At 42.4% G+C, this 14480-nt stretch overlaps 2 protein-coding genes and 2 non-coding genes across 4 annotated transcripts; 1 reads left to right on the top strand and 3 right to left on the bottom strand.

The window, feature by feature from the left end:
- Positions 1-43: 43 nt before the first annotated feature.
- LOC135598784 (tubulin-folding cofactor C-like) lies at positions 44-1297 on the bottom strand. Its single transcript, XM_065093094.1, has one exon. It carries the CDS (start codon positions 1225-1227, stop codon positions 124-126), a length of 1104 nt encoding a protein of 367 aa, XP_064949166.1. The 5' UTR covers positions 1228-1297; the 3' UTR covers positions 44-123.
- A 457-nt stretch (positions 1298-1754) lies between these two features.
- TRNAM-CAU (transfer RNA methionine (anticodon CAU)) lies at positions 1755-1839 on the bottom strand. The gene is given in 2 exon segments: positions 1755-1790; positions 1802-1839. It is a non-coding gene; the product is annotated as a tRNA-Met (tRNA).
- A 3953-nt stretch (positions 1840-5792) lies between these two features.
- On the bottom strand, positions 5793-5877 carry TRNAM-CAU (transfer RNA methionine (anticodon CAU)). Its single transcript is given in 2 exon segments — positions 5793-5828; positions 5840-5877. It is a non-coding gene; the product is annotated as a tRNA-Met (tRNA).
- A 6232-nt stretch (positions 5878-12109) lies between these two features.
- Positions 12110-14352, top strand: LOC135598783 (phospho-2-dehydro-3-deoxyheptonate aldolase 2, chloroplastic-like). The gene is made up of 5 exons (XM_065093093.1): positions 12110-12706; positions 12810-13087; positions 13220-13496; positions 13588-13833; positions 13918-14352. The coding sequence occupies exons 1-5, from the start codon at positions 12170-12172 to the stop codon at positions 14197-14199; spliced, it is 1620 nt and encodes a 539-aa protein (XP_064949165.1). The 5' UTR covers positions 12110-12169; the 3' UTR covers positions 14200-14352.
- Positions 14353-14480: the final 128 nt, after the last annotated feature.

Raw genomic sequence — 14480 nt, 5'->3', positions numbered from 1 at the left:
TCCTCCTTTCTTTCACCTCTCAATTGGCTGCCTCGCAAATGAATTCAACAAAGCTTCAAGACAAACAAATTCTTCAGTGTAAAAAGCAGATTAACAATGCTTCTAAGCTGCGCTGCTGAACTACTACTGCTTATCTTCACATGGCTCCTCGATGGCATCTGATACATTCATGGTTTGCACACGTTCTTCCTCCGGTATCACAGACCAGTTCGGAGACTGCACCGCTCTCAACCACTTGAAGTCATCCACATTGGCCCAATTCCCCGTTTCCTCCTCCAGCCCGGAGTCTCTCAACTCCTCCTCGATCCCTTCGTAGAACAGCCGATACGGTGCAAATCTCACTCCGCTGCTATCCTCGATGATGGGTCGACTTCGGACCCGGAGATAGAAATCGGTCGCTCTGGCATGGTGGATTCTGATCTGGTGCGACGCCAGCATGAGCAAGCAATCGTTCACCTCTTCGATGAGGATCGATCCCAGAACAGCACCAGCAAAGACCCGGCAATTGGTAAGCCGGTGAATGAAGAGAGCCCGAAGCCGACCTCGAAGGTAGATCTCGCAAGAATTGAGGTCGGCGAGAGTGAAATCGCCCTCCCCCTCTTCGGAAACCCTAAAATGCTTGATCAAGATCGAGCCCTCCTTGTTCCGGAATCCTGGTGTCTCCCGGACGACCGCAAGATCCGGCTTTCCCGGCGCAGAGACCTTCGCCTCTTCGACTTCTTTGACCAAAAAGGTTGGATCCTTCTTGGGAGCCTTGTTTCTGAAAGAGAACTTTTTCCTGGGCAAAAGCTCGGAGTTTGCCGCCTCCAGTGACTCTTTAAGAGCGGAGATCGCCCTTAGGGAGGATCGGACCTCGTACGACGGCAAGAAGTAGGAGTTCTCGGCGACAAGCCGGTCCAGGTCGGCGATGGAGGCAGCCAACTTCTCCAGCTCGGGCTTCAGGCGGGCCGCCGACGCCGGGTCGGCGGCGATGGCGCGGCAGCCCTGGAGGTCGGTCTCTATGGAGCGCCTGGATTCGGCGAAGCGGTCGAGGAAGGCGGACACGGACTCGAAGGCGGGCGAGGCGGCGGCGGCTGCGGCGCTTCGTGCGGCCGACTGCTGCAGGCGGGACTGGTGGAGGGTGGCTAGGCGGTCGAGCATCGCGGCGTGCTTCTTCTGGGAGACCGGATCTATCGTTCCGGCGGAAAGATGGTGCTGCTTCGATTCGGATCCATCTTCCCCCTCCATCCCTCTCGATCAAGATCTCTTCGGCAGGCGAGGAAGGAGCGACAGCGGCGGCTTCGAACGAACCGAGAGAGCTTCCAATGAAAGCTTGTCACATATAAACTGGGCTATCGGGGGGGCTTTATGAGCGCGTTGTCGAGTCGTTAATTCGATGGATAGAGCTTTAAAAGCTGTGCTGGGCTCGTTAATAGGACTGACACTACGGCGGCATGCATAGGCTTGCGCTTTGGGCTTTCTCGGCTGCATGGGCTCATATTTTTGATGGAGAAAGAGCTTTGAAACCTGTGCTAGGCTTCTTAATGATCCTACAGAAGCCCAATTTGTGGCCATCAGTTATAGATTGGGCTTTTGTAGTGATTTTTCCGATGAAGAGTTAGCTTGACAATTGTAGAGGGCTCCTTCCTTAATCGGCCTAACGAAACTCAAATTATGGCTGTCAGAAATAGATTGGGGTGGGCAAACTTAATATTAAGGAGAAATAGTGACTTAAAAATAAAGGAATAAAAAGAATGTGGAAACAAAAACAATATTGGGGTGAGAGAGGCTCGAACTCTCGACCTCAGGATAACTCTTAAGCTATGAGACCTACGCGCTAGCCAACTGCGCCACCACCCCTTGTTATAATTGCTAAATTTATTTTATATATATCATAATTTTAAAAATATTGTAACATATTTCAATTAATATAGTATAAAAAGATTCTCCTTTTGTTTAACATATGAGCAATCTGATGTCATATCATATCCTACCAAGCACTCGTTATCATCCCAATTTCTCAATGGAGAATCCCTAACATCAATATTAGTCATGTGCTAATCGATACGTTCGATGTTTTAGTGGATATCCCATTAACAAAATAATGATTTCACATAATTACTCTTTATAGTTTTCGTGAGTAACTTAAGCTTACATAGCTTTTTATCTTTTGAATCTTCTAACCCTAGTAACTAAAAAACCAAAGTTGTTTTGTCGAGTTCATCTCCGATATAAGTTTTGCGTGATCGTTTGTTGAACCTTATTTTCTTCCAATACCAAACATTTGATAAGCTCCGATGCTTGCCCTAGTTTAGTTCTGAACCTCTAACATGTTAATTAGAATATATAATAATATATTGACATGAAAAAAATGACTTAAAGTTTTACCAAATCATTGGAAGGATCTTGCTTCGACGAAAGTGACCCCGATTTTGGGAGTAGCCACGAGGAACTCTTTTATTTCAATCCATGAAACTTCTATTATAACTTTGGTTTTCATACAACTTTTGAAAAAATTGAGTGTTATTCCTTCCTCGATCAATCCTCCCGAGGCTACTTATCTCACGTAGGCTTTCTACCAACTTGTCTCAACAAGTTCACAAAAGTGATACAAAGCATAATATCTTTTTTATTTTAGCTCTTACAATAAGGAACAACTCTAGCGATGCTTACATCGGAAGTCAGAGGTCACTCGAGAGGTACTTGATAAACTAGAATGTGATTACAAAGCCCGATTGGGACTATTGAATACAATGTCTATTTATACAGGTTAGAGGAGAGGATTCTCCTCAATTGATCAACGAGATTTTCTCGTGCAGTTTGAAAAATCTTATCTGCCATCATGCCCCTATAAGATTGAGCTTTTAAGGATGTCGATCTTGGACTGATGCAATAAAAATAATTTATGAACGAGAAGCTTCGTGAATGAGTTTATTAGTTGATCAACCGTATGTACGTGAGGAACACATAATTGATGCTTGACAACTTGATCTCGTACGAATTGGAAGTCGATGGCAATGTGTTTCATGCGTGAGTGGAACACTGGATTGGCGTATAGGTATGTAGCTCCAACATTATTATAATATATTATACGAGTAAGGGTAAAATTGACGTTAAGTTCCTTAAGTAGATTCGTGACCTAATTGAGTTCTGCAGCAATGGTGGCGATGACATGGTATTCAACTTCAGTTATAGACCGCATGATTATTTTTTACTTTTTAGAACTCCAACTGATTGGATTGGCTCCAAGGAAGGTAATATATCCCAACGTGGATATTCTATTATCAAAGTATTCTACACAATTAACATCAACAAAGACATGAAAATGAAGTAAGAAGCGTTTGCGGAGGAAGAGGCCATGATTGAGGGTCCTTTTAAGATACTGTAAAATTCATTTGATTATAGACCAATGCATAATAGATGATCGATGTATAAATTGTGATAATTTATTGACTGTAAATGAGATATCTAGACAAGTAAGAGCTAAGTATTGTAAGGAGCCAAGTACTTATTGGTATTGAGTAGAGTTTATAGTAGGGCTTTCATCACATAATTTGAGTAATTCACTAGTAGAGAGGGGAGTTGTAATCTCTTTTACATCTTGTATGTTTATCTTTGATTAATAAATCATGAATATACTTTCTTTGTGATAGAAAGAGACCTAAAGATATAAATATTACTTTCATTTATAGAAAGTAGCTCAAGATTTCTAGATCTTTGAACAAGAATCAATCAGCCAATTTCTTTAGGAATACTTGAATCTCCAAAGGATCATTGCCTGTGACAATAATATCATTCACGTACACCAAAAGATATATTGTATCTCCATTTTGTTATCGTATGAATAACGAGATATTAGACTTAGAGTTGATGAAGCCAGTTGATGTCAGAAATGTGTCAAGTGCTAGTCATAAGTGTCCTACAAGTCAATCACGTGAGTGATGACACATACTCTTTTTGTTCATTATTATTATGTCATTTTTTTACTTTATATTGCTTGTTGTGTATATATATTATGATGTCCATGAATCTGTGTAATGAGAATCGGATCGTAATGTGATCACGATAATAAGATCGATTCGCCTTTAAACACAAACCATAAATAATTCCGATCATAGGTTACTCAAGAGGGACATTGAGATAACCGGATAAATTGATGTACTATATACCCTTCTATATGATGGAGGCGGTTGGTCTTATAGCTGCTCGTATGAGGATACTCGGGATACAATTTAGATACTCATTAGAGAATGAGTTCACTGATTGATCCGCTCATTGAATGTTAGATGGTTGATGATGTCTCATTGTTAGATAGTGATTTCATCATCCCAATGGTGTATCTGGTCCTTAGACTTGAGATACTAATGATGTCCTATACTATTATTCCACTCTTTGATACCAGACTTATAGGTCTAGAAGTTTCAAATATAGTACAATTGATTATTGAGAGTGACAACTAATCTTACTATGATTATTGAGTGTTGATAGAGAATCATCCACTTTCGGTGTAATAAGAAGAATATCTCATGTGTTCTTACTCAGACAAATCCCTTTATGGGGTTATTCGGATGAAGAGAGAAATAATTCTTTGGGAGAATCTAATCAGAGCGATTCTCGAGTAGAAAACTGTATGAGTCTGATAGCACAATGCCCAATATACAGTCTTTGGGGTATTAAATGGATAAGATACTACATGATAACTGAGGATAGATAGGAGGAAACCAAAGGGCCATAGGTTAGACATTTTTTGTTGTCACTTCATATTTTCCTCTCCCCTTCTCTTTCTTAGCCAACATCCCATATTTGGGGCGTTTGGAGATTTGGGTAATGATTTGCTAAGTTTCTTCGTAGCCCTTGCTGTGTGGATTAGCATTAGAGAGGATGATAGTTGACCTCCTTCATCCTCTCCCATGAATCTATAGGATTTTAAAGATATTTAATCTCCATAGGTAAAACACTATATCACATGTGATTTTTCAGGCTTACGATTTTTGCACATCAATTTTCGCACGATGATGAAACATTTTTTGTGAAAATCTGGGATTTTTCTTTTTGTTCTTCCACTACACATGTGATGTAGCCCCTAGATTTTTCAACACCAAGTTCAATATACCATGCTTTTAAAGCTTGACGAAGTTCATAAATAGCTTTGTATAGTTTATAAACATGCCTTGGATACTGAGTATGAACGAATCTAAGAGATTGCTACATGAAGACGTCTTTATATAGAGTCCCTTATAAAAAGGTATTGTTAACATCTAATCATCGTAAATGTCTGTCTTTTGAGATGGCTAAACTCAAGATAAGTCAAATTATTATGGGTTTAATAATGAGACTAAATGTCTATGTGAAGTCTAACACAAGGTCGGTGATGAAACCCTTTAGCTACTATACGTGTTTTATACTAACAACGGATTTGTTTGAGTTTTGCTTAATTCGAAAGACTCATTTACACCCGATGAAATTTTGTGCGTGATGAAATGGTACTAAAGTCTATGTAAAATTATGAATGAGTGCATCATATTCTTTACACATGAGTGCATCATAGTCTATGTAAAGATTATTTAGGCTTACAGAAATATATTGGGGTTTTGGGCTTTTATGGAGTTGTTTTTACCACTATCAAAGTTTTTGATAGTTCGAGCAAACCTAATATTTAGAAGAAATAGTGACTAAAAGTAAAGGAATAAAAAGAGTCAAAAACTTAAATTATAGCTGTCACGACTATCATAAAAGTCGGTGGTTCCAACAAACTTAAAATTTAGGAGAAATTGTGACTAAAAATAAAGGAATATGGAAACAAAAATATTTATTGGGGTGAGAGAGGCTCGAACTCTCGACCTCAGGATAACTCTTAAGCTATGAGACCTACGCGCTAGCCAACTGCGCCACCACCCCGCTTGCTTTATGTGTACCATAATTAAAATTATATTATATTATATTTTAGTTAATATAGCATTAAAAAATCTCCTTTTTCCTCGTACAAAGTGTAACAATCCTATGTCACATCATAATCGATATTTTGATGTTTTAGTGGATATCCCATTAATAAAATAATAATTTCACATAATTATTTTTTATAGTTCTCTTGAGTAACTTAATTTTATGTAGCTTTTGATTTTATGAATCTTCTAACTCTAGTAACTAAAATACCAAAGTTGTTTTGTCAATATAATATTTGCAAGATCTTTTGTCGAACCTTATTTCTTCCAATACCAAACATGCCACAAGCTTCAATGCTTGCCTTAGTTTGGTTCTGAACCTCTAGCATGTCAATTAGAATCTATAATAATATATTGACATGAGAAAAATGACTCAAAGCTTCACAGAATCAATTGAAGGATCCCACTTCAACGAAAATGACCCCGATTTTGAGAGTAGCCACTAGAAACTCTTTTCTTTCAATCCATGAAACTTCTATTATAGCTTTGGCTTTCATATACCTTTTGAAGAATTCAAGTGTTATTCCGTCCTCGATCGATCCTCCCAAGGCTACTTTATCAATGAAGGCTTTCTACCAACTTGTCTCAACAAGTTCACAAAAGTGATAAAGCTTGCATCGGAAGCTATAGATCACTCGAGGGATACATGAAAAATTAGAATGTGATTACAAAACTCGATTAAGTTTATTAAATACAATGTATATTTATACAGGTTAGAAGAGAGAATTTTTTTTAATTGATTAGCGAGATTTTCTCGTGTTGTTGAGAAAATCTTATCGACTATCATGCCCCCACAAGATCGAGCTTTTGTTAATGATGTTAATCTTGGACCGATGCAACAAAAATAGTTTGCAAGCGAGTGGCTTCACGAGTGAGTATGCTAATTGATCAACCGTATGTACGTGAGAAACATATAATTAATATTTGTCAACTTGATCTCGCACGAAATGGAAGTCGATGGTAATATGTTTCATACGCGAGTAGAATACTAGATTAGTGCATACGTAGATAGCTCCAACATTATCACAATATATTATATAAGTAATGGTAGAGTTGATGTTAAGTTTTTTAAACAAATTCGTTACCCAATTGAGTTATGCAATAGTAAGTTATGCAACAGTGGTAGTTCAGTTGTAGATCGTGTGATTGTCTTTTACTTCTTAGAACTCTAACTTATTAGATTAGCTCCAAGGAAGATAATATATATCGCCAAGATACGTATTTATTGCCTTTGAATAATTTATAGGGGATGAGTGCTGTAGCATTGATGATGATAAGACTTGTATATTGAGAAGTGCTATGGTTCCTTGCGGGGACAATAACTGGAGCATCAGAGGTAGATGATAAAGACATTTTGAGAATATGTATATGAGGAAGTAAGTTGAGAGTCGTTAGCTATACAAGGAGGGTAGAAGATAGATGTGACAAGGTGTAGTGCTTCTTCCTAGGGCACGATTGCTGTAGTGACGATAATAGGTCAACGAGGTGCAGAGACAACAACGATCATGGAGGAAGAAAGCATTAACACAGATCAATGTCACCAAAGATAGGTCAAACAGAGGAGGAAGCCCATGACGATGTAGATGGATCGATCGAAGCAAGTCTCTCTAGACACTAGGTAGCAGTCGCTGAATCAATTACTAGAGCAGCAACACCTAAATGTGCTTTGGTGTGGGCTGTAGCACGTTAGAGGATGAGGTGGCTACAACTGGTGCCATCGCTGGCGGACGAGAGGGTGGTAACTATGTGCACACCAATGAGTGCGATGCAAATTGGGCCCAGCGATCATCATTAACGGAGAGGTGGGTATAGACGAGCGTTTGACTTAGAGTTAGAGATGTAGATTAACGCCTTGGTAAGAAAAAGAGATTCTATGCTAGTGATCCTCGACGAGGTAGGCTAGCGATCATTTAGCATGGATGGCCATCTCCTGGCGACGTAGGAGTGATCGAAAATCAAAGACAATGAGTGAGAAGAAGAGAGTGGCCCATGATCAATGGATCATAGCTGTTGGTGGAGAAGGTGTGGATCTATTGGCAAAGTGTGTTTCATCAATGAAGAGTAGAGGCAGTCGCTTATGTAGATACGATGACGAAGATGGGACGAGTCGCTTCGCTTGTGCTAGGCGTCATAGCAAGGAGATCGATGGAGGAGGAGCAGCTCCGTCATAGGTAGGGAACCGTTGCAGCTCTGCTGGTGATGAAGAACAAAAAAAGAAGAGGAGGAGGCAAAGGAAGTTTGTCAGAGTTCCCTGTAATAGAAGGAGAAGACAAAAAAGAAGAGCACGGTGGAGGGGCAAAGCCGATGCACGAGGAGCCGCAAGGTGTCAAGGGAGAGCTCCTCTGTTGGAGGAAGAGCCTCAAGGGATAAGGGAAGAGGCGACAGTAGAAGTCACCTCGTCTAGGCGACCAGGACCTATAGTGGAAGTTGGTTGTCTAAGCGATCGGGACCGATGATTCATCTAAGGGAGTAGTGGCGATGGATCTCCAGAGTTCGGTGATGGGCTTTGCCAACTTGACTTCTACAACAAGACTCAAACGAGAGAGAGAGAGAGAGAGAGAGGTGGAGACGAAGTCGCCTCGTCTAAACGATTGAGACCGAAGGTTCATCGATGGAGAGGAAGATACGATAGTAGGCACACTAGTGATAAGGTGGATGCAGAGGATCTCGTTGATCCACTCCTCATCGACCTTGTAAGTGTGATGTTGTCTTATTGTTAATGACACTGATAGAATGTGAGTTAGTAGTCACTAGACAACAAGGAAGGGAAGAGAAATCTTGCTTTAACACAAGTGCTCTAATATCATAATAAATTGAAATGTGATTATAAAGTCCGATTGAGTTTATTAAATATAATATCTATTTATAGAGGAGAGGATTTTTCTTAACGGATCAATAAGATTTCCTCGTGTAATTATGAAAATATAATTACAAAGCCCAATTAAATTTATTGAATATAATATTTATTTATATAAATGAAAGTAGAAGATTTTTCTCAATACATTCCCCTCACCACTTCCCTGAAGAATAAGTTGGATCCATGAGAGTTGAAAGTGCATTTTGCTTAGCAAAATTTGAGATGAGAAATAAAGTGCATTTTGCATCGTCGAAACCTTACTTTTTGTCTTCATTTATATGAGATTTTTAAGATGAGTTGATTTTCCTCTCAATTTAGAAAACTTTTGATGGAAGCTTCGATCCAACTAAACTAAACAAGCTGCGACGTTCGTACGCAATATCTAACACACTCATTCATGTGTCGATCTTTTCCCATAATCTTCTGCGATATAACCCGCACGTACATCTCATCCAACTCGATCAGTTATTTTAGTTAGCCATTAAGTTTAAACATAACTTATTTGCTAGCAGTCCGAAAAGAGAAAACGAATCTCTGTTGGATTCGTTTACCAACTTTTGCATGTGATAAAAGAAAAATAAAATCAATCCATTTTAGTATTTTAGATCACATGCAAGAGTTGTGCATGGATCACAAGATCGGCATCTTCCAATCCATCTCTTGACACGTGAGCATGGGATCGAACGAACATGGGAAAAGCAAGCATCCAACGAGGGATGGCAACTCATCTCTCTCTCTCTCTCAGCATTATACGTGGATATTTTAATTGTATTACAACTGCAGCAGGATGGCGTTGGTTACAAGTTGATATGCTTTGATGAAAGATTGCTCCTTTGTAAATTGGGTTAGTAGGATGCCTCTTATGCAGATTATCTCTCCAATTTAATGCTTATGTCAATAGGTGAATTTGAAGGATTCAAATAATTGAAAACAATATTAGAGTAAGTTCGGGTACTTTACCATTTTTTATAGTGGTTTTCGATAATTGATTGAAGTAAGTTATATCTATTTGTGGGCCAGTTACGTGAAATTATTGGACGTGGAGAAGTCGATCGAACTATCGGACATTATGATCAACACCTTTGTCTATTGTAATTGCATTGATTTAATGAGCGAAAATCCGTGAAGGGTAAAAATCACGAATCAAACTAGAAATAATCCACTATAAAAATAATGAATATACAATTATCAATCTCTTGCCCAAAACCTTAGCAATAATCACAAAAGAATAATTAGGATAGATGGATCACGTCACTGTACATAATATTCAAATTCTTCCCGAATAATCATAATAAGAATCTACTATAGATCTGATCAAACCTGAGATAAAAATACTACCTAAATGATTGAGAACAGCCTCTCTGTGTTGTCCTTGTTTTCTTTCATTTTCTTCTAATTTTTGGAATCACATAGTTGCAGCAAAAATCTGTCTCGTTGCTATAGTTTTTCTTCCTAAAAAACGTAGCCACCACACCCTCTTTAATTTGGATCTAGGATTTAGAAAAAAGAGGATGGACGGTTAAAGCCCACCCTGAACCTATGGGCTGTTAGCCCAACAACATGTTGAGCTAATAAAACGTTTGAGTTGGTGCAGAGTTAATTGTGATTGTCATATGTCATTTATTATCTTTCTTTCTAGATCCCAAATTTCATATAAGTATGAGTTTCTTCAATATTAAATTAACATGGACAAAGCTTATGCACTAAATAATCATCATCTTTTTTCTTTCTAGTAGTCTTTTGCTGTGAGAAAATAGTAAGTGCAGAGGCAAAAATGAGACCACCACCACATGGAACACATAACGGCTAAGCTCAGGAATCTACATCTACACATACTAATTATCTCTTCACGAGAATACCTTCAATCTTGCAATTATTCCTCGTGCAAAGCATGGGATTTGTCGTCATGCGTTTGAATGGTTTCATGTTTAGACTCATTATGTTGGTTTTTATGGTTAAGAGTCCTATGAGAATAAAAAAATCATGAAGCAAGATTGTTATTTTATGACTCGAATGATTAGATTTCTCATGCATTAGATTAATCATTTGTACAACTCATAGATCAAGCGAAGTTGATAACTTGTAGTGAAAGTTTTAATGAATCATCACACACTATTAATATGAGGAAGCAATTGATAAGGAAGATAATAGGTAATATATAACTTAAAAATGAATGATTTGACTTTTCCTTTTCCTACAACAAAAAGAAACGGAGAATCATATTTTGTATCGTCTGTCATCCTAAATTTCTAATTGAATATGTTTCAATTATTAGAGTATTCACTATTGATAGAAGAAAACAATTACTAAGGAATATGATTTATATATGCACACCAAACCCCCCACCCTCCTCCGCACGTGATTTATACACGCACAGCTCCGAGCCACACCACCGAACACATCGGCTCGAGCGACCCCCTCCCTCCCGTCGTGCACAACTCGGCGAGTGATTGGCGCGTTTGGGTCCGTGACGCGCCACACCGACATGGCGGATGATTCGACTCGGCGATGTACAAGAAGTGGGCCCCGAGATGACTCCTCGCTGTGTCCAATCACAATTAGGTGGTCGACATGCAGCCTGACGTCATTTCTCATCAGGTCAACGACTTAAGGTACGATTTCGAAGAAGAAACGGGTGTGGTCTGTGGTCATGCCCCAAGTGGATTCTCGTCACTTTATTCGCGTCAGAGGCAAAGATGGTTGTTGGAGATTAATGCACTTTGGAAACTTAAACAGAGTATTATTAATGCAGGAATTTATTCCTACTGCATACCAAAAGTACTTTTTTATTTTTTAAAATATGATACATGAACCTATGTTATGTATATATAAATAAGTCATATGTGTAAGCATTATGAATCAATTTCTGGTTTTTTTTGGGGACGGACAATTCGCTCTTGCCTTCGGCCAGAAAAGCAAACCTTCACCCTTATATTCGGTCAACGATTAATGTCACTATAGCTAAATTTCTAAGAGGCTCCATGATCAATTCTCATCTTTTTCATCATGATAGTCTTCGTTGATCTGTACCTGTGCCCTCACAGCAACAACAATCACAACAGAACTCAAAACATAGCTCAGCGATCCTCCGGTCGTCGAGCTATGTTTTGAGCTTTGTTGTAACACCTACATAGAATCGTTAATATGTGTTAGCTTTAGTGAGACAGGAGGATCGTTGAGCTATGTTTTGAGCTCTACTCAGGTGCTTACATGACACGAGATTTCTTCTGTCAGCAATGCTAACATGTGTCACGAAGGATCCCCTACGCCAACTACCACCTCACCAACCCCCACAACCTTCGTTCCCCCTATAAAGTGCCTTTGCCACCCGCTCTCCTCCCTCCATCTAACTCATCCCCCGGCAGTAAAGACAAGCTACTCTCTCGAGGATATGGCCACCCTCTCCCCTGCCACCAACCTCCTCCACCGTCTTTCCTCCTCCTCTGTCCTCTCCGCCACCGAGCGAGGCAACCGCCAACCCGGCCTTGCTTCCTTCCTCCCGAAGACGTGTCGGATCAGACCTCGCCGGTCCATCTCCTCCGTGCACGCCGCGGAGCCAGCCAAGACGCCGGTCGTGACCAACAAGCCCAAGAAACTGGACACGGCTCCGGCACCGTCGACGAAGTGGGCGGTGGACAGCTGGAAGGCTAAGAAGGCGCTGCAGCTGCCGGAATATCCGGTTGAGAAGGAGCTGTCGGAGGTGCTACGGACTATCGAGAGCTTCCCGCCGATCGTGTTCGCCGGGGAGGCGCGCCACCTAGAGGAGCGCCTGGCGGACGCGGCCGTTGGGCGGGCCTTCCTCCTCCAGGGCGGCGACTGCGCCGAGAGCTTTAAGGAGTTCAACGCCAACAACATCCGCGACACCTTCCGCGTCCTCCTCCAGATGGGCGCCGTCCTCATGTTCGGCGGCCAGATGCCGGTCGTCCGGGTAAGGCGGTGACAACCGAGATCCGACGAGATCTGGGCCGTGGGCTGGGTGAGGGTTCTGGTGCATCTGATGGTTGAATCGCCGGTGGCGATTCGTTGTGCAGGTGGGGCGGATGGCGGGGCAGTTTGCGAAGCCGAGGTCGGAGCCCTTGGAGGAGCGAGACGGGGTGAAGCTGCCGAGCTACAGGGGAGACAACGTGAACGGCGACGCCTTCGACGCCAAATCCCGGGTCCCGGATCCGCAGAGGATGATAAGGGCGTACACCCAGTCGGCGGCGACGCTGAACCTGCTGCGGGCGTTTGCCACCGGAGGTTACGCCGCGATGCAGAGGGTCACGCAGTGGAACTTGGACTTCACCGAACACAGCGAGCAGGGAGACCGGTGAGTCCCTTTTGCTCTTTGCTAGGATTCTAGAGCTTCCACTGTCTTCTAAAGATTCTACTGCTCTGTTTCTCTGCCTGATTCGTGCCTAATAATGGACATCTAGCGATCAACTTCGATGAATTGTTGCAGATATCAGGAGCTGGCACACCGGGTGGACGAGGCACTGGGGTTCATGGCTGCGGCGGGGTTGACGATGGACCACCCCATAATGACCACGACCGAGTTCTGGACCTCCCATGAGTGCCTTCTCCTCCCCTATGAGCAGGCTCTCACTCGACAGGACTCCACCTCTGGCCTCTATTACGACTGCTCCGCCCACTTCCTCTGGGTCGGCGAGCGGACCCGGCAGCTCGACGGTGCCCACGTCGAGTTCCTTCGTGGTGTTGCCAACCCCTTGGGCATCAAGGTAATTAGCAGTTCCTCTCTGCCTTTATCAGATTGGAAACTACGTCGAAGAGGCGAGGTGCTGATTCATAAGCTAAGTTGGATGGATGTAGGTGAGCGACAAGATGAATCCTAAGGAGCTGGTGAAGTTGACAGAGATTCTGAATCCCCACAACAAACCTGGAAGGATCACCGTAATCGCACGGATGGGAGCAGAGAACATGAGGGTGAAGCTTCCTCACCTCATCAGGGCTGTTCGCTCTGCAGGTCAGATTGTGACTTGGGTGAGCGATCCCATGCACGGCAACACCATCAAGGCCCCGTGTGGCCTCAAAACTAGGCCTTTTGACGCCATCCGGGTGTGAATCCGTCCTCCGGTCATGTCTCCTACCGCATCGAACTTTGGAACCTCAACATTAACTGCCTTCCTTCTGTGTGGCCAGGCGGAGTTGCGAGCATTCTTCGACGTGCACGAGCAGGAGGGGAGCCACCCGGGCGGCGTGCATCTGGAGATGACGGGGCAGAACGTGACAGAGTGCATCGGCGGGTCTCGCGCCGTCACCTTCGACGACCTCAGCTCGCGGTACCACACCCACTGCGACCCCAGGCTCAACGCATCCCAGTCCCTGGAGCTGGCCTTCATCATCGCCGAGCGCTTGAGGAAGCGGCGCATCCAGTCGCTGCATCGGACCGGCCCGAGCTCTTCGCCACCCGAGCCATTCTGACGGAACGAAATCGGAATCTCTGCTCTCGACCTCAGATCTCCATGAATGTTCCTCCTACATTAAGCCACGAGAGCAGATATCTACTCTGTTTCATCCCTGCTGTGGACAACATGTCTTATGAATGTTACTTTATGGCACATCAACTTTGCCTCTCCTGTTCTCGCCGCCCTTGGTAGGTGTAGCCAGAGGCAACGTCGCTTGCTCGACACCCCCTCCATCGACTGTGTTTACTGCTCCCTCGCCTTCTCATCCATGAACGCCGCAAACCTCCGTCGCGTCCA

This window comes from Musa acuminata, chromosome BXJ2-1 (genome assembly GCF_036884655.1).
Source record: "Musa acuminata AAA Group cultivar baxijiao chromosome BXJ2-1, Cavendish_Baxijiao_AAA, whole genome shotgun sequence".
NCBI classification, from domain to species: domain Eukaryota; kingdom Viridiplantae; phylum Streptophyta; class Magnoliopsida; order Zingiberales; family Musaceae; genus Musa; species Musa acuminata.
Note: the sequence above shows the minus strand (reverse complement) of the source record. Positions and strands in the feature narration are given on the sequence as shown.

Coding starts and splice junctions, on each gene's coding strand:
- LOC135598784 (XM_065093094.1), bottom strand. CDS start 1,227: ATGGAGGGGGAAGATGGATCCGAATCGAAGCAGCACCATCTTTCCGCC.
- LOC135598783 (XM_065093093.1), top strand. CDS start 12,170: ATGGCCACCCTCTCCCCTGCCACCAACCTCCTCCACCGTCTTTCCTCC. Junction 13,497..13,587: donor CCAACCCCTTGGGCATCAAG/GTAATTAGCAGT, acceptor GGATGGATGTAG/GTGAGCGACAAGATGAATCC. Junction 13,834..13,917: donor GGCCTTTTGACGCCATCCGG/GTGTGAATCCGT, acceptor CTGTGTGGCCAG/GCGGAGTTGCGAGCATTCTT.